At 41.1% G+C, this 20,155-nt stretch overlaps 1 protein-coding gene across 1 annotated transcript in view; it reads right to left on the reverse strand.

Moving 5' to 3' along the window:
* PRPF8 (pre-mRNA processing factor 8) overlaps nucleotides 1-20,155 on the reverse strand; it is a 2,252,227-nt gene that overhangs the window by 974,990 nt on the left and 1,257,082 nt on the right. Inside the window, exon 23 of the mRNA XM_044054875.1 lies at nucleotides 11,524-11,771. Coding sequence (XP_043910810.1) covers nucleotides 11,524-11,771 — 248 coding nt within the window. The remainder of the gene's footprint in view (nucleotides 1-11,523; nucleotides 11,772-20,155) is intronic.

Consider the following 20,155-nt stretch of genomic DNA (forward strand, 5'->3'; position numbering starts at 1 on the left):
GTGGGTTCAGTGTATTTTATGTTGTTGTGAACTAACTCTGAGCATATCTGAGGGTTTCTGCCCAGGTTTCTAACATAGCTGAAGAAGGCTTTGTGGTTATCTTTAGTGTCCTTAGCGATTTTTCTCTCAAAATTGGCCTTGGATGTTTTTATGAGAGAACGTAGTTTTCTGCTAATGTTGATCACAGATGTCTTCCCTTTATGGGATTTTGCTCTGTCGTGCAGTAGCTTCCTTCTTTTGTTATACAATTTGTTTATGGCTGAGGTCCACCAGACAGGACGCTTGCCTTTGGTGGAGAGGGACTTGGATTTATTTGGGATTGCATGATCCATGCATTCTTGGAGATGTCCATAGAAAGCATTCAGCATTGCGGGATGTGGTATCCACTGGCCCAGTGGGCTTAAAGGATACCATCTCAGTCTTAAAAAAGAGTGAAGTCTGCTTTTGAGAAGCTTTTCACTGTGGTCTTTTGTGCTGGTGGTGGAGGTGGGATATGTATATCCAGGGTGATTAGTTTGTGGTCAGATCTCACTAGTGAGGGGTATACCTCCGGTGTGGAGCATTTTGTCCCCACGTTTGTGATGATCAGGTCTAGTATATTATCTCCCCTAGTGGGAGAGGTGACTAGTTGTTCCAGGGCATTTGAATTTATGAATTCCAGGAACCTTTGGGCTAGGGTGTTAGGGCTAGAATAATGTACCCAATCTATGTTTGGGTAGTTGAAGTCTCCCAGTATGAAGGTATTTTGTGATACATTCATATCCTCCAATGTCTTCAGGAAGGCTGAGTGGGGTTCCTGAGATTGGGAGGGTGGTCTGTAACATGCTACCAGTTGTATAGCAGTTTTGCCTATGGTTAGTTGCACCTGTATGGTCTCTGATGCTTCATGTGTTGCTACTAACCTGGAGGTGTGGGTGTCCTTGATGAATATTGACACTCCTCCTTTGTGGTTCGCCCGGGTTTTGGGGCGAAAAGCATGATACGAGATATAGCCTGATAGCGGTGGGGTGCTCTCAGGAGCCTTGAACCAGGTTTCAGTTACTGCACAGACGTCAATGTTCTCCATACTGAGGAGTGCATCGAGTGCCTGCATCTTGAGATTTAGACTTCTGGCGTTGAGCAGCATTACCCTTAGTTTTTTTCCATTTTTGTTTTCTAAGGAGGTGGGTTTGTCTTTTGAGCCTTGCCTAAAAAAGGCACTATGGGGGTGGCAAGAGCCTTAGCCAATATCCGGAAGCCCAGTGGTGACAGGTGCAAGCCGTCCCTTGCGAAGCAGCGTGGCTTGTCCAACATGTTATCCCAGGCAGACAGACATTGGATCCCCTTAGAATGACAGCAGTACTTGAGCTAATTATTAAAGCTGATCATCTTGTCTTTGTATTGTGGCATCATTCTTGGTGAGGGCAAGATGCTGGTCAGGGTCATACCAGCCTGGGCTACATCAGAGAGCTCCTCTATGTCTCTTTTCATGTAGTCCAGGGAGGTACGTCTCAGGTCATTCATGCCAGCATGGACAATGACAGAGTCATATTTGTACTTGCTTTGGAGTGACCTGAGTGCGTGTGTTATGTGGCAGATCCTAGCTCCCAATAGGCAGCTCACAGTCACCCTCTCCTTGTTCAGCCTGGTAAGCGGAACATCAGTGTGTCTGACTATAGAGTCACCTATTACTAGTGTATCAGGCATGGTGTTTGGCCTTAAGGGCTGTGATTGGTTGACACACTGATTTATTGAAGTATGTGTGTTGCATGTGTTTTGTTTTGGGGTGGTGGATTTTTGGATGTCTGCTTTGGGAGCCTCTGTTGTTTTGGTAGGTTTTTTATTAGAGCCTCCGAGTATGTCTTTGTGTTTTTATGTGTTTGGTTTGCAGTTGTGGTAGGTCTATGTGGGACTGGGTTTGTTGTGTGTGTGGTTACCATCTCCTCCTGTCTGGTCATGCCAGCCCAGAGTTGAGAGAGTTCAGCCTCCAATTTGGCTATATAGTTGCATCTCTCACATGTATTTGTGTTTGTTGGGAGGAGGAGAGGGTTGTCTGTGTACATGAGACAATTGTAGCATTGTCTCAAGATACCCAGATTAACCAGCTGAACTGGAGAGGACGCCAGTAATCTACCACTCGACATGCTAGAACAGTATAAGGGAGTGCTGTGCCTTTAAGGAAAGTGGATATTCACAGGGGTGGTAGGTGGATGTAGTGCTTACTTAGTACAAGAGTGCTTACTTAGTAGAGAAGTTTTGAGAACAAGTGCTAGGCTTATAATATAGCGAGTAGTCTGATTAAACTAAGAGTAGAGCTTCCTTAAGGGAAAATTTGAAGAGCAGACTTGGTGGAGCCAGAAGAAGTTTAACCTTGTTTAAACGGCGCTATGCTTATGCGACAATCATAAAGCCACGCAAACGCAGATTTTAAACAGGGAACTACAAAATAGCTAGAAATGGTCCAAAACAACCAATTACTACAGCTCTTGTGCTGAGGTCACTTCCTACAGGGACAGGTAGGCTGCTCAAGGCTCCCCACTCCCACTGGTGAGCAAAGAAACTTCCTTCTATCCAAGTAAGGTAATGGACAACACAGGAACTACACCACAGCCCAGAATACAGCAATGCCTGTAAACTGGTCGAAACTAGTCGAGGAGAGGTGGGAAAACAAGGATTTTTTTTTTTTTTTGTTTTTAGATAGAAACACACAGAAAATACAGAAACAGTGATATATCAGTTACACAGGCTAGCACACTTTAGTGGGCAGCCTCAACAGTTAAATTAAACAAACAAACTTTCGATCAAATTCGACTAAAAAGTAACTTTAAGTGCAGATTTTAAAGTAATGCAGCAAACAGCTAAAAAACAGTTTAAGCTTGTTTAGGGTAAGCTAGAGAAGCTATTCCAAGTAAAAAAACAGCAAAGATACTTAAATCCAGAAAGTAGTCGCTTTTCTGAGTTCTCTGTAGCTAGGACCACTCTGCAGGACCACGAGGAGCTTGTCTGGGGGATGGCGGGTGGGTAACCTGGACTGCAACAGTGAATACACTCGAACATCTACATTTATGGTAAGTGTACACAACTGTACTATGTTCTATGTGTTTCACTGTTGCAGTCATTACACTTGGGTTGAATCCCAAAGTTATGGTTGGGAGGCTGGAGCTAAATAGCATTAGGAGCGGCTATGAGGCCCTGCAGAACTGCAGTGGCAAAGCCTGCCCTGGATTTAGAGTAGAGTAGTAAATGATAGTGCTTTGTAAAGGTGTGCACTGAACTCCAGGTAGCAGCCCCTAAAATGTCTTTGGTTGGTACTCCCCTGAGGAAGGCTGCTGAAGTGGCTACTGCTCTGGCTGAATGTGGTCTAATGCCCTTAAGCACTGACTTGCCATGCTGTAGCAGAAAATAATGCAGTGGCCTATCCACTTTGAAATAGTCTGCTTTGAGATAGCCTTTCCTTGTGATCTTGCAGCATATGCCACTAGTAGTTGCTCTCTTTCTGAAAGCTTTGGTTCTGTCCAAGTAGAAGCGCAGCTGTCTGTGTATGTCCAAAGAATGCAGAATTCTCTCCCCCTTATTCTGTGGGTTTGGATAAAAAGTAGGCAGATGAATAGTTTGATTAAGGGCCACAATGGACACTACCTTAGGCATAAATGTCAGGTTTGTCCTCAGAGAAACCCTGTCTGGATAAAAAATGATAAAAGGTTCCACAGCCACAAGTGCCTGTAGCTCTGAGACTCGTCTTGCAGAGGTTATTGCTAGGAGCAGAGCTGTTTTCCAAGATAAAAACTTTATATCAGCTGTAGCGGCTGGCTCAAAAGGAGGCAGGGTGAGTTTTTCCAAAACATAATTGAGGTCCCATGCTGGTATTGGTGATCTCCTTGGAGGCCTTAAGTTTTTGGCTCCCCTGAGGTACTGCCTTAAGGGATGAGAAAAGATTGGTGGCTCTGTAATGTAATGAGCTGAAATGGCACAGGCATGAATTTTAATTGATGAAAAGGATAGGCTTTTGTCCAGCATCTCAGTTAAGTATTGAAAAATCTGAGGAATATTTGGCACAGCTGTGTCAATTACTTGTGCTTGGTTCCAAGCACAGAATCTCTTCCATTTTCCAGCGTAAGATTTTCTGGTACTAGGCCTTCTGGCCTCCAAAATGACATCCATTACAGCTTTAGTGAGAGGTGCGTTTTGTATCACTACATTATCCGCCATGCTGCCAGACTTAAGGTCTTTAGTTGGCTGTGCAGGATCTGATTGTTTTGTTGGGACAGTAGATGAGGTATTTGAGGCAAGGTCCAAGCCGGGCATTGAGACAAGTTCCTTAGGATTGGATACCAGTGCTGGCGGGACCAGTCTGGGGCAATCAGCATCATCTTTGGCTTCTCTTGTCTGACCTTTAGGAGTACCTTGGGGAGGAGAGGCAGTGGAGGAAAGCCATATACTGCTAAGCTTTTCCAGCTGAAAGATATGGCGTTCACTTTCCATGCTTGTCTGTGATAAGTCCTTGTGCAGAATCTTTTTAGTTGGTAGTTGTGAGGAGAGGCAAATAGATCTATATCTGGGCATCCCCATTTCCTTGTTATGCTGAAGTCTTGTGGATCCAATTTCCACTCATGGGGATCCATGAGGTTTCTGCTTAGTCTGCCAGAGTATTTATCTTTCCTGGCAGGAATTGTGCTTGCAGATGTACTTGGTAAGTTAATGCTGTGTCCCACAAAGTCATGGCTAGTCTGCAAAGGGGATAAGAATGAGTGCCTCCCTGCTTGTTTATATACCACATGACCGTGGTGTTGTCTGTCTTTATCAGTAGTTGTCCCGGATGAAGTAGGTCCTTGAAGGCTGTCGGGGCATTCTGAACAGTTAGAATCTCTTTTTGATTGACATGTAGATGCATTTGGTTTGCAGACCATGTGCCTTGAATACATCTTCCTGCCATGTGGGCCCCCCCAGGCATAATCTGATGCATTCGTTGTTAATGTCTGCCTGGCTGGGGGTAAGGTGAACAGCTGTCCCTTGTTGTGGTGACAAGCCTTCGCCCACCAACGAAACTCCTGTTGCAGGCAGGGAATGAAGGTAATTATTGTTTCCAGGCTGTGGCAATGTTGAGTCCAAACACTTTTTACGTATCATCGAAGTTTCCTCATATGCAGTCTCGCATATGGAATTAGTAGACTGCAGGATGCCATGAAGCCCAAAGCCTGCAGAGTATTTCTTGCAGATAACTGGGTCTTTGTTGCCAACAGGTTGAAATAGGTAGTCAGTTGCCTTGTTTGTCTAGTGTGAGATAAGCCATCTGGGCAGTTGTATTTAAGCTTGCACCAAGGAATATTATCTCTTGAGAGGGTACTAGTTTTGATTTCTTTTTGTTGACTGTGTACCTTAGGCCTGTTAGAAATCTCTTTACAAATGCCAGATGCTGTAGTAGAACGTCCTTGTTCTCTGCTTGAATGAGGCAGTCGTCCACGTAAGGATATATTTGTATTCCTCTTTGTCTGCAGAATGCAATTACTCACTTTGTGAAGACCCTGGGCGCAGTAGATAAACCAAAGGGCAGTACAGAGAATTGGTAATGCATTGAGCCAGCTTTGAATCTGAGGTATCTTCTGCATGTTTGTCTGATTGGGACATGCAGGTATGCCTCTTTTAGGTCTAAAGTCACAAGCCAAGCCTTCTTGCCCAGCAAGGGCAGAAGTTGCTGTAGAGTCAACATTTTGAATTTTGGTATATCCAGAAATGTATTTAGAATAGATAGGTCCAGTATTGGTCTCCAAGTCTTGTTCTTTCTTGGTACCAAGAACAGTCTTGAATAAAATCCTTGTCCCTACTCTTGCTCTGGTACTTGTTGAAAGGCCCTCATGTCCATGAGGGATGAGACTTGCTTTTGTGCCTCTGCCCATTGATGTTTTGGCAGGTCGGCCAACCATTTGTCCTTGGCAGGGTATGGAAGTGAAACTTGTAGCCCTGTGACACTATGTCTAGGACCCATTTGTCCTGGGTTATTATGTGCCAGTTTTGAGAAAAAAGTGCTAGTTTTCCCCCTAAAGGTGCTGTCAGAAGATAAGTGCTTGGTGCAGGCAGGGGGAAGTCATTGGGACTGTTTCCTGTATGGCTGTGATTTGTCTTCTCCACTTTTGGAGGTAGAAGCATCCCATTATTTAGACCTGTACGAACCTTGGGGCTGGAATCTGCCTCTTGGACATCTGTATCTGCCCCTTTGTGGTCTTGCCTGACACTGGAAAGGACCAATTCTTTGTAGGCCAGTGTCTGCTAAATCTTGGAGGCTGAACCTGTATGAAATCCTTAACCGTTTGCATAGATTTAGCTTTGTCCTCCATTTTCTTTAACACCTCTTCTGCTTTAACACCAAACAAAGTATCATGCTGTAATGGGGCATCTAATAATTTTGATTTGACATGATCAAGCAGACTTTGTTCCTTTAACCAAGCATGCCTCCTGATGACGGAACCCGTAAAAGCGGCTCTGCAGGAGGCCTCCAAAGAATCAACCACATTGCAAAGTATGCTTTCCAACTTGTTCAGCTGCATGCAATAAATCCTGCATTTCTTTGTTTTCTGCACATTCAGAATTTATCAGCATTTTCTGTTTAAGCAATGACATAATATATTGCTGACATTTGAGCATATGAAACTGACAATTTAAAGCCCTTACAGCCAAGGTAGCGGAAGTGTAAATCTTTTTTCCCCATCTGTCCAATGCCCTAGAATCCCTCTCAGAGGGCGTAGGGTTTCTTGCAGTGGAAGCCTTGACCCCTTTGGGACCCTGAGAGAGTTTCTGGATCAGCAGCAGGGTTTTTGAAAAGGAATTTATGAGAGTCAGGAACCCTGTAGTACCTGTCCGGCTTAACTGGAGCTGGAGGTAAGGAGTCAGGGGTCAGACTGGACTCTGGAAAATACATAATCAACAATGTCTAACACAGGTGGAATAGCTAGGGGCCTGTGTTGTGGTAGTAAAAGGAAGTCTGTGAGCCTTTTCTTTGATTCTGAAAAATCTTGGCTCTCCCAGTGGAAATGCTCCCTCATGGTATGCAAGGTTTCCCCAAAAGACTAATCCTCAGGAGGAGAGGCTGAAGGGATAGATTCTTCAGCATGAGAATCCTCATAGGGAGGAAGAGAGTATTCCTGATCAGAAGAGGAATCAGATGAAATGGAAACCTGATCTGAAGATTCACATTCTGTCTCTTGCCTAGGTCTTTTATCAGGTGGGGGATGGAAACCCCTGATCAAAGTAATTAAGTCTTCAGCCATTTTGAGCATCTGTTTTTTGGGCATGGAGACCTGTCCATGAGGCTGTTGTACTTGTTTCTTTGTCTTTAAGGGTGCTTTAGTCTTTGCCTTTGAAGTTGAAGTCGTTTTAATGTATAATCGAGTTTGTCTGAAAACACCTTCAGAAGCAGATGGCTGCTCAGTGGCTCCGGAACCACCTGAGGGAATAGACTTCCGAAGGTCCAATACCTTGAGCCTCCAGCGGCCTAGGCGACTCCACGTCGGAGTCGGTAGCGGCCTGTGTCTCTAAAGTAGCAGGCGTCAGGGGCTGCGAAGGCACCTCACTGAGAACCGGCGACTGGCTTAGAAGTAGCCTTGTTGTCAGTTTTGGACCTTGGATGCCTGTCCATTTCTTGTGAATTCCGGTAGTCGGATGGCTGTCCGACATCGTATAATTAAATCTTCTGTCAAAATAGTGACATAGACATGCAAAATCGTACCGATGCTTAATAGTGCGTTGGTTAAATCTAGCACAAAACCGACAACTAGCAACGTCATGGTCAGGGCCTAGGCAAGGAATACAGTAAGAATGAAAGTCCTTATGAAGTATTTGCTTCCCACAAGAAATACAATTAAACTTTTTCTGACATCAGTCTGGAGCAAGAAAAAAGTTTCCCCAACGGGGTACTTAGCTTTTAATGAAGACTTCGGATCTGAAATTCGAACACGAAAATCTCAGGAGTCGGCCGATCGGCACTTGCTAACTGCTTATGCTTCAGGCACCGCGCGGCAAGAAAGACTGAAGAAAATGGCTTCGGCTGCATTTTTTATACCCCTGGCGCACTGACGTCAGGGAAGAGGCGACAGCAACCGACACCGGACCTAGACTTTGGAATTCAGGCCGACTGAGGGTAGCCTGCCAGCAGGATAACCCAAGTGTAATGACTGCAACAGTGAAACACAAAGATCATCAACTCATTCTTCAGGAAGGTACACTGGATAGTGAAGAGCCCAGTACTGCTCTCAAAAAAGTCTTCCTCCGAGACAGAAATAGGCTGTACTACTGATAATTAATGGAAATGCCCAGAAAGGAAATGGTTTATTCAAATAGTTGCACCAGCTCTTACTGAAAAGTGGTCTGAATCGGGCTGTTGTCTAATAAATTCACCCACGCTCTAAGTCTGAGGTAAGCAAACACTGAAAGTATGGTAAATACTCAACCAGTGGGAGAGCCCAAAAAGGCATGGAGACTAAAACTTCCTGTGGCTCCTATGAGTGGGAAAGGTTTGCATCCTTCACACCCGATGTTACCACAAAAATGAGCAAGCAATGGTTGTAGATTCAGCACTGTGAATGTTACGTCCAGAAATTTTACTTTTAATTGCTTCAAGATATACCACTACTGATCCAGTAATAGCTTGCGCTGGATATAGCAACTTCAGAAGAGGGGAGAGAAACAACTAACTTCATGTTCTCAAGAGGCCAGTAAACATTTTAACATATAAACCTAGCAGTTTAGAATTCTGAAAGTTAAAGCAGCAGTAGAATAAAAACTTTCTTCCAAAAATTCTTATCCCTTATCTAAAGGGAAAGAGTTTAACATTCACAATATGTTTGGCAGTGAATGGATTTGATAAAAAGTAACTGCAGTATTAGATCTGGGATTAGAGAGCCAGTAATTACATGCCTGAGGGATTCTGTCCAACTTAGACTTTTTAGGGGTAGATGGCTGACTATCAGACATACGTGTTGCATGCTGTAAACAGGTTTTAAAGAGCAAAATAAATGCAGGACATAAACCTTTAGTAAAACCCAAACCCAGCAAGTTTCTCCTATCCATAGAGAGGGAAGCTAGAGACCAACCATATGTTGAACTCGCTTGTTTTATTTTCACAAGAGACCCCTTGGAAAAAGAGACTCAAGCAGGCGCACATGCCTAAGAATGAGGCACTTAATCTTGGTTATGTGTAAAACATTGTCTGCTCCCTCATCAGAGTTTGCCTATCCAAAAACACAATATCAAACATCTAGAAAATAGCCCTAATTAATCCTCTCCCTAAACAAGAAAATTCAAAGACCCCCCCCCCCCCCCACACACACACACTTCTGACCCATTTCAATACTGCCTACCCTAAAGAAAAAGCTGGAAAACCTAATACACACTCAACTATCATGCATTCAACAAAATCACGGGTTCTAGGGAGGTTGGAGTATCATCATTACCCTACAGACAATCAGATGAAATATTAGTTAATATGGACAAAGACAACCTTACCAAAGCAGTCTTCATAAACCTTACCTGGGCCTTAGATCAATCACTGCTGTTGAACAAACTGGCGTGAGTACGGACACCTTTCCAGAGTTCAAAGACTTTCCCACCAACAGACTGTTTAAAGTAAAAATAGGACCTACCCCTTTGTAATGCAGCTTGTCCCAAAGTCTCTCAGGGCAGCATTCTAGCACTCTTACGCTTCTCCAGTTTCATCAGTTAAATCCCTTATGACCTCCACTACCTAAATATCATGTCCTATGCAAATGGAATGGGTATCTTCTGGTCAGTCACTCCCACACAAATCCAAACTTGGCTCCAATATGACTTTCATTCCTTATCAAACATGGGTATCTTCTAAACGTAGAGACAAAAAGCTAGGATCTTCAGTACTCAACAGAAGCTACCCAAAGCTCTCAAAACGCTTCACATTACAGACCCAAACAACTCCCCAACTGAAATCACCATGTCTTTTAAATATCTTGGACTCTCATTAGATCAATCTCAGTTTTCCTTATCATATAGAAAATACGCTCAAATTCAATACTCATCTGGGCCATGAAAATCTCCACCTAACGGCTCCAACAAGGGTATCAATTGGCAAGGGAAAACATCAAACATAATTAGAATACATGACAGCCATAACTGCTGCAGCCTCACAGAAAAACACTAACACCTTACAGAACATCTGTAATAAAGATGCAACTTTGCTGCAAACCCCCCCCCCCCCCCAAAAAAAAAAAAACAATACTGCCAATAAAACAAAGCAGGCATTCTGCTAGTCTCACTTTTGGGAGGGAGGGGAAAGAAAAGAAAAACAGAAACCCTGGACATTTACACCTCTTGCAGAAACACTTGTCATCAAAACTTCTTCAAATAACCTCAGAAGTCTTTCACAATCGGCTCAATCTACTGACGCAATTAACCAAACTACACTGCTCTAACTATGCATTCTCCACTCTTACATCTAAACTATGGAATCTCTTCCAGTTTCTCTAAAAGACTTTCTTATACTGAATTCAAACCTCATCTCAAAAAACTCCTGCACAACCAAGCCAAATGTCAGCACCCTCAGATAGTACACATTACACAAAGCTCAAGAAAGCCTGACTGCTCAAGTCTTTTTCAGTCACCACAGTTCACTGTAACCATTACTGTAGAAAGTAAAATTTTCCATCACTTTTTCCTCCGTCTCCCTTCCATATTCATTCCTTTCTCTCCTCTTTATATTTTACTTACCTGCATCCTTCTCTCATCTATTACACACAAATTCTCATTGTATGGACTCAGACTAATATATGCTATTGTCTGTATTACTGTACGCATTTTTCTCATTGCATCTGAGTTGAGACTAATCTCCCAGGTTGTCCCTGAAATTGTTACACTGAAATCAGCAAAACAAAATGCCATCTTACATGTGGAAGATTTTTCTCTATTTTGTAATATGCTCTGAACCTTTCTCTCAGTGTACTGCATCATACCCCATTAGCAGGGAAATCTACAAATAATAAGCTAATTCTCCCCTTAAAAGTTTCAAATATGAAGAATCAGATGGTGGAGGCTTGCAATACATGGTGCTGCATCTCCGAGGGTACTCTCAACTGCGAAGCTGTGATATATCCTCCATGAATTTCCTGTAACCAAAGACCAACTGAGTTGTTAGTCACAGGGCTAACACCTTTTTTACCCCTGAAGATAAAAAGTGTTAAATGCATTTATGTCTCTCTTCCTGCGAGGAGAAAGACTGCACACTGGAGCTTTTCTGACTGCATTTAAGAGGAAATTGGGAACAAACTTGACCCAAACTCTACAAAGTCACTGTCTAATCCTGGAAACAGAAACACACAGAAGGAATTTCAAACTTGCTATTTAAGTTACCACATAAGTACTGGTATGGTCAACTTAAAAAAAAAAAAAAAAAAAAAAAAAAAATGCAAAAGGCAAGCCTTGAATATTTTTCAGAAACGATACAGTTCTATCTTGTAGGCCAGGACTCCAGGAACAAGTTACACAACAGTCTGTCGTCAAATTAAACAGAAAAAACAACAAACTTACCTAAGATCAGACTGGGGGATAAGTACGTGACCCATAGAAAGCATGCCTAGGCCTCCCAGTTCCTTTGGGGTATAGAACACAACAGGTGGAAATCTACTAGGCATTTTGGAGTTCAGTCCAATTTTGATTCTAGTCTGGATCTTGTTTTCACATTTCACCAAAAGGTCCAGTAACTCTTGGGTGTTCACAACAGCTTCACGAAAATAGGTCATTAGTCCAATTAGGGCAGTGTTCCATTTGTTTACAATCTAAAAAGAAAAAGTGTAACCTATTTAAAACAAAAGCACGCTTGATTTGACAGCTAGGTATTTTGGCACTTATTACCATGACAGAGCCTTCAGAAGAAACAAAGACATACATTACTCAGTTTTAAGCCTGCTTTATAAAAGTACAGACCAATTCAAAAATACCTTTTCTGCACCTTCACTGAAGATAAATCTTTCAAAATGATTTCATCAGGCCAGCAAGCCACTGCATGTCATGTTCACTTGGAACATCAGGGCCAGATGGCCAACACAGTCCTCAACACTGAAAAGCACACCACTCAACTTTATTACAAGTTGTCAGTAAAAGCACTGGTAAATATGACAAGAAAAACAAAGCCAGCAAAAGACCGTGTATGTAGGCATGCAGGTATATTTCCAAATGATTTCCCTTTCCCATTCAATGGATATTTGCTGTACAAAAAAGGGAGGGTACGTGTGTGAAGCTTTGTTATCCAATATTAGTTGAAAAGGAAACATGTGAAACCACTACACCGCAGAATACCAAGAGTAAGGAAATTTTCCCTTTCCCAGCTAATGTTCTACTCTGAAGCAGGCATACGTCTGTATATGAATAGCAAAAGAACAAACAAACTACAGACGAACGACCTTACAATACTGAAATTCAATACCTATAAAAAGCCCCTCACATCACCATATCCGCCACTACTTAAATACTACTCTGAGATCACACAACAGTGGGGAATGGACAAATTCCCACTATCCAATGCACACTGCCCCCTCTCAAACTGATGCTGACATTCTGTGATCATTTGACTGCTCAGTTGTTTCTGCCAATACTAAAGATGTTCAAAATTTTAATGCTGAACCAAATTAGTGGTGCCTGTGTGTTTTATATATATGTACAAACACACAGTTGAGAGGCAGGATGGGATGAAGGGGGGGCTAGCCCCTTAGAAAAATGAAACACTGGATCATATGCATTTTTTAAAAAACAAAAATCAATAATACCATTGTCAATGTTTAAGTGACTAAACAACTTTTGATGTTAAAGCTGCTGAAATGTCACATTTATTTAAACATGTAGACATAAATATACTGCTTTACTTGACCGAGATGGCAGCACAGAAAACTCAAAGGTAAATGAATGCAGAAGCACACTTAATCACTCTAAGTTTCATATTCACACCTTTAATTTGGCCTAACAAAACAGCAATCTTACAATTAAGTGTAAAGACTATACTTACACCTCAAAAGACGCAGAAAGATGAAGTCCAGAGTATGACCCTAATGACCAAGCATGGTATACAGACTCAGACACTGGAAGATGTCAGCACCTACTGGTGACAGAAATGCACCATACTGGCTGGTGACATGGGTTCTGCCAAGCTCAGTCTTCATAGCAGTCTTTAAAAACACATGTGCAGGAATGTGAATGCTTACATGGGGGAGAAAAGCAAGCCCCTGTATCTTCAGTCACTCAAGTAAGCCAAGCCTGCAACACGGAACGCCCTCAATGCTGTCTAGATGATGGTCATGTAATGACAGACTCACAGCAGTGACAGAAGTGTGTGTGTGAACATGAGTGTACATACAGCACTTGTGCCTCCCCAAACAACTCTTCCTTTAAAACTGGAAGTTGACCTGACAGATCTGAATGACCCCACTTTCTAACAGTACAACTGGACAGGCTGCAGCCCAAACCTTGTACTGGCAAAAGAAACTGCAGGTAACAGCGCAGTTGTATTAGGTACCTTACTACAAGAAAATATGCTTGGGGGTCGCAATTAATCATCATCACACCACTTGTGTCTTCTGTAATCTGTGTCCCAGCTGGATTTTTCTACAAGTAGTTCTCTTCCCTATGAGGACTTTCATCATCATAACTGCTGTTCCTGAAGGCATTTGCTGAAACACTAGTTTGTTAAATGCAGTTTAATAGACTCTACTATACTTATTTGGTTTGAATGCGACCTGCTGAAAAAAGTGTAGTGTCAATGCTGACATTACACTTGCAGAAGTGTTGGCAAAGGTGTTGCAAGACCCTCAGCACTGTCACAGTCTTTCTGTTCTCTAATCTTAGAAGTCCCATAGGATAAGTAACCTGCAAATATCCAGTGATGAATCTTTTTTAAACAGCTTTATTAACATTAGAACTAACAGATAATTGTTTACATTAGAAATGAACACTTTCCAAATAAGTAACTTCATAACCATAAAACAAACTTGTATAAACTATATACAAAAAAGTTCTCTACATGTATAAATGATCAATTAAATGAAAATACAATTGTTTGTCAAATATTTGTAAAATGATTAAATTATTTTTCTAATAAGTCATAGACTTTCTTCCACAAATTGCATTTAGTAGTATTCCTGGAGGATCTTGATTTGATGGTCAAGTATTCTAGATTACAGACTTCAAGTAGTACATTTTTAAATTCTTGAAATGAGCGTGAAATATTTGATATCCAGTTTCTTGTGATGGTTTTCCTTGCAATTGACAAAATAGACCAAATCAAAGGCTGGCTATCTTTTCTAACACAAACAGGGATTGGAGTATTAAATAAAACGAGATTTGGAGAATAAAAGTTAACATCTTCCCAAAATTTGTTTAATTTTATAGTCAAAAACCGTATGTGCCCAAGTCAGCGTTTTCTTCCATATTACATCTCCAACATTTAATAGTACATTTATTGAATTTACTGAGAGAAAAAGGAGTGATAAATGATCTATATAAATATCTCCATGTAAATAATTTCCACTTTAAAGATGAAGTGCAACATTTACTGACTGCAATATATTTACTTTGCCATTATTTGTAGGAGGATGATAATTTATTAAGGTGAAATAATTCCAATAGTTGTCCGATACCACACATACACCAAATTTAATAGCCTTATACAAGATAGACAAAATGTTTTTAGTCTGTGTTTCATGTTCTAAATATAAACTCGTAGCTGCGGTGGTACGGCGGTAGTGTTACCTCACAGCAAGAGGTTCTCCCGTTCGATTCTCGGCTGGGCTTGGGAGTGCCTTCTGTGTGGAGTCTGCATGTCCTTCTTGCGGTTGGGTAGCGTTCGAAAGACATGCGTGCGTAAATGGACGTGCCTTCGTTGAAGGTTGGGTGTCGAGCTGGCATCTCGGCGTTTGGTAAAAATCTACTGCCAATCATTAGCGGACCAGAGTTCCGCTGTGGCAACCCCTTAACAGGAAAAGCCGAAAGACAAACAACAACATATTGAATTACTTTTGGTACAGAGTTTTTAATTGTTGATGGCATTGCATCAAGTTTATTTGTGACATTTCCTAGCTTCATGTAAATCCAGCCAAGAAAGTGAATTATACTCATACTCAGTTTTAAGTAACATAATGGATTTCAACTTATTGACAATCTGAAACCAAAATGTTAGATTCTTTTGCTGAAATGAAGACATTTTTGTATAATCAGATGAAAATATAACCCCATGTGTATAGGCTTTAGGAAACAAGAAATAAACAATCCTTGTAAATATTATATTTATAAATATAATTTCTGAAAGATTTTAAGAGAAAACTTAATTAGATTTAAAAATCAGGGTGTGCTTGGAAGTAAAATATTCTTTAAGAACCCAAATGAAAATATTGTTTAATAGACCTAATTTCTGTTTATTATCTATTGTATTGCATACTAAAATTTCTATATTTTTTTCCATTTAGCTGAATATTCAACATCTATATGGAGAGAGAGAGTTTTAGCCATTGAGGAAATTAGATACATTTCCAAGTCTGGCATAGCTATGCCACCATTATTCCAATTTCTCATTTAATAAGATAAAGCTATTCTAGGTTTAATTGGGAACCATAAAAATGTTTGAATCATAGAGTTATTTTTTTTTTTAATTATGTAAGTTGGGGGAGGTAAAGAAACTGATTGAATGACAAAGGATTTTAGGAAGTAGAACCATCTTAATTATTGAAAGTTTTTCATCCATTGAAAAAGGGATCTTGTTCCATTTAATAAGGTTTTCTATTAGACTTTTATTATAATTTATTCAAATAATATATTTAATATTTTAGTGATTATAATACCCAAACAAAGTAGTTCATCAGATTGTGTCAGATATTTAGTGAAGTTATGCAATTTAAATTTCTTAGGACCAATTGTCAAGATTTGTGTTTTTTATTATTACAGATTAGGCCTGACTCTTTTTTTTTTAAATAATCAATATCTATAAAAAGAGCTCTAACGGAGTTATTTCCTTCTAAAATAACAAGTATATCATCTGCAAACATTTGTATTTTGGAACATTCATTTAAACTTAAAGAATAACCTTCAATGTTTTTATCATTTCCTACCAAATTAGCCCAGGGTTCCATAATTAATGTAAATAACGGGGATAGCGGGCATCCTTGCTTGGTACCTTTAAGAACTGGGATATTCTGAGATATAATGGTGCTTATTTTAACATAAGCTTGACTGCCTTGATATAACCGGGTTATTAAGTTAACAAATTTGTTGGAAAAGTTTAATTCCTCTAATAGAATAAATAATCACAGTTAACTGAATCAAACGCACAGTATGTCTAAACTAACTAGTGTTAGATTTTTATTTAAAAATGTAACTGATTCAATTAGAGATAGGGGTATTTTAATATTATTATAAGAATTTCTGTGTACTATGAATCCAGTTTGATCATCTTATACTAAATGTGGTAGAAAATATTTGAGTCTATCTGCAAATACTGGCAAACATTTTGTAATCAACATTTAGTAGAGATATTGGTCTATAGGATGAACAGAGATTAGTGTCTTTATTAGACTTCAAGATAGGGGAGATAAAAGTATACTTCCATGAGGGAGATATTAAGGTTTTGTTTTGGGAAATATTAAAAACCTTATGTAATAATTTTAAAGTGTTTTCTGGTAAGATTTTATAAATTTCTGATATGATGCTAATATTTCCAGGAGCTTTGACTTTAATTTAGTAATTTGTAATTCAAGCTCTTTAAAAGAAATAGGTTTATCTATAATGGTTGCTTGTTCATTTGAAATCTTTTAGTATATTTGTTAATAAAGATTTATTCTCTCATTGGTGTCTGTTAGATTTCTGATTTACATTGAGAAAGAACTGACTAAATTCAATTAGAATATTTTGTAGATCTGTGACTTCCTTTTTATTATTAGGAGAAAATATTTTAAGTCTTTTAGTTTTGTTGGCTAACAAATTTAGAGATCTAGGATTAATGGAAAAGTCTATAAATTTAAATTTCCCTAGGGCAATCATAGTTTTGTGATTTAATATCTCTAGGTATTTGTTCTTTAATGAGTTTATTTTTTTTTTCTTTTGTCACTATTATCAATATCTTTTTCTTGGCTAAGTTTTAAAAAATCTAATTTACTTTGTAGGTCATGCAGTTTTTCATCCCAACTTTTCTTCTTTTTATGGAACCAGTTCATAGGTTCATACTAGGCTATCTGCCCTAGGGCATTTATCAGCCTAGCCAGAGTGTGTGTGGCTTTCACCACCCCTTAGGATGAGAATACTATACCCATTAGTTTGCTGTGCCTCTGTCCAGCAGTGACACAGAGATGATTCCCGGGGTAAACCTACGATCTCCCATCCACTCAAGATTTCTCTTGAACAGAGTCAGTGAGGGGCTCTGCCTCACATGGACCTGGATTCTGTTCCATAGTGTAGGGAGTCTCTGGGTGATGAATCTGTCCCTCCAGCACGTCCTATTTATATCCGTGTTGAGGTTTAAGTCTCTTGCTCTCGTGGCTCTGGTGGATTTGGATTTTTTGAGGTGGAGCATGTCCATTAATTCCGGGTTGGACATGGCCTTGTATGTCAGGCACAGATCACCTCTGAGCAGACGGTATGCGACTGAATAGAGCTGGAGTTTCTTCAGTCGGGCATCGTATGACATATGTTTTAGCCCCTTTATCCTTTTGGTGAGGAACTTTTGGAGTCTTTCCAACTGCTGCAGGTGTCGGGTAAGGTACATTCCGAATGGGGCGTTGTACTCAATCATTGGTCTGATAAGTGAAGAGTACAGGGGTACAATGACCTCTCCTGATCTGGATGTGAATCCCTTCATGATCAGATGGGCAATGTAGAAGGTCTTCCTAACCACTTTGGCAATGTGAGTGTCAAAAGAGAGGTTACTGTCAACTTGGGTCCCCAGGTCCCTGATAACTTCTTCCGTGTTTAATGGATTACCACCTATGTGGTAATTAGGGGTTACCTTGTTTTTCCCAAAGGGTATGACTATACATTTTTTGGCATTTAGCTTAAGGCCATGGCTCTGGCACCAGTTATCCATTTCTATGAGACCTCTCTGGAGGATGTCTGTGTCTGATGGAGTGTCAATTATGGTGCCCAGTTTGCAGTCATCTGCAAATTTGGTCAGCCACAATCCCCCTGTGTTTGCCTGCACTTCAGAAAAATAAATGCCGAACAAGAGGGGGCCCAGGACTGAGCCCTGTGGGACACCGCTCGTGACCGGCTTAGAGTCTGACATGGCACCAGCAACTCTAACCCTGTGTGTTCTGTCCTTGAGCCAGTTTGCAACCCATCTTGTGACATATGGGTTTACATCTAAGCTGGTGAGCTTTTCTATGATGCCCGAGTGGGGTATTGTGTCGAACGCTTTTGCTAGGTCAAGGTAGGCTGTGTGAACTGCCTTACCCTCATCAATGGCCTTAGTGACTGTTTCGAAAAAGTCTACCAAGTTCAAGAGGCATGATCTGCCCTTGACAAAGCCAAATTGGGTAGGATCCAGTGTCTGTAGGTCCCCAATGTCTTTATTTATGAGTTCCATTATGATCCTCTCCATAGCTTTGCAGACAAGGCTCGTCAAGCTTATGGGGCGGTAATTTCCAGGGTCTGTAGAAGCATCGCCTTTGTGGAGTGGGACCACAGTTGCCGTATGCCATTCTTTGGGTACGTATCCTGTAGTAAGGCTAAGATTACACAGCAGCCTTATTTGTGGGTTTAGTTCCTCATTGAGTTCGTGTAGCACACAGCCGGGGACACCGTCCGGTCCCATTGATGCTGTGTTTTTTGCTTTAGAGAGAGCAGCTCTCACCTGGGCATCTGAGATGTTTGGGAGGCTAGACATTCCTCCTTTTGGGGGGGGAGGGAGGGGAGAAATTTGCACTGAACCTGTCTGCCAGTATGTTGGCAATGTCTATGGGTTCAGTGATATTTTTATCATTTTGGACTAATTCTGAGCATATCTGGGAGTTTCCACCCAGGTTTCTAACATAGCTAAAGAAGGCCTTATGATGGTCTTTTGTGTCATTAGCGATTTTTCTCTCAAAGTTGGCCTTGGATGATTTTATGAGTGATCGTAGTTTTTTGCTAGTATTGATCAGAGATGCCTTCCCTTTTAGGGATTTTGCTCTGTCATGCAGTAGCTTTCTCCTCTTGTTGTAGAGTTTGTTTATGGCTGGGGTCCACCAGACCAGGCACCTGTCTTTGGTGGAAAGGGTCTTGATTTTATTAGGGATTGCTTGATCCATACATTCCTGGAGGTGCTCGTAGAAGGCATTTGTAAGGGTTTCAGCAGCGTGGGTTGTGGTTTCCACTGGCTCGGGGGCCTTGAAGGATACCACTCCAGTCTTAAGAAGTGTGAAGTTTGCTTTTGAGAAGTTCTTCACTGTGGTCTTTTTGCTGGGGTGGGGGCGGATGTGGAGCTCCAATGAGATTAATTTATGGTCTGATCTCACCAATGAGGGATATACTTCCGGTGTGGAGCATTTTGTCCCCATGTTTGTGATGATCAGGTCTAGTATATTTTCTCCTCTTGTGGGAATGGTGACTAGTTGTTACATAGCATTTGAGTTTATGAACTCCAGGAACCTTTGGGCTAGGGTGTTGGGGCTTGAGTAATGTTCCCAGTCTATGTTTGGGTAGTTGAAGTCACCCAATATGATGGTGTTTGGAGAGACATTCATACTCTCCAGTGTCTTCAGGAAGGCTGTGTGGGTTTCCTGAGTTTGAGAAGGTGGTCTGTAGCATGCTACAAACTGTAGGGCAGTTTTACCTATGGTTAATTGCACATGGATGGTCTCCGATGCTTCGTGCGTTGCCACTAACCTGGAGGTGTAGGTATCCTTTATGAATATGGATACTCCCCCCCTCCTTTTGTGGTTCGGTCCAGATTTTGGGGCCGGAACGCATGATATGAGGTATAACCTGATAGTGCTGGGGTGCTCTCGGGAGCCTTGAACCAGGTTTCAGTCACAGCACAGACATCGATGTTCTCCATACTGAGGAGGGCTTCGAGGGTGTGCATCTTGAGGTTTAGACTTCTGGCACTGAGCAGTATTACCCTTAGTTTTTCTCCATTTTTGTTTTCTAGGGCGGTAGGTTTATCATTTGAGCCTTGCCTAAAAAAGGCACTATGGAGGTGGCAAGAGCC

Source organism: Protopterus annectens, chromosome 13.part0 (assembly GCF_019279795.1).
Source record: "Protopterus annectens isolate FY-2018-M chromosome 13.part0, PAN1.0, whole genome shotgun sequence".
Taxonomy (NCBI): Eukaryota; Metazoa; Chordata; order Ceratodontiformes; family Protopteridae; genus Protopterus; species Protopterus annectens.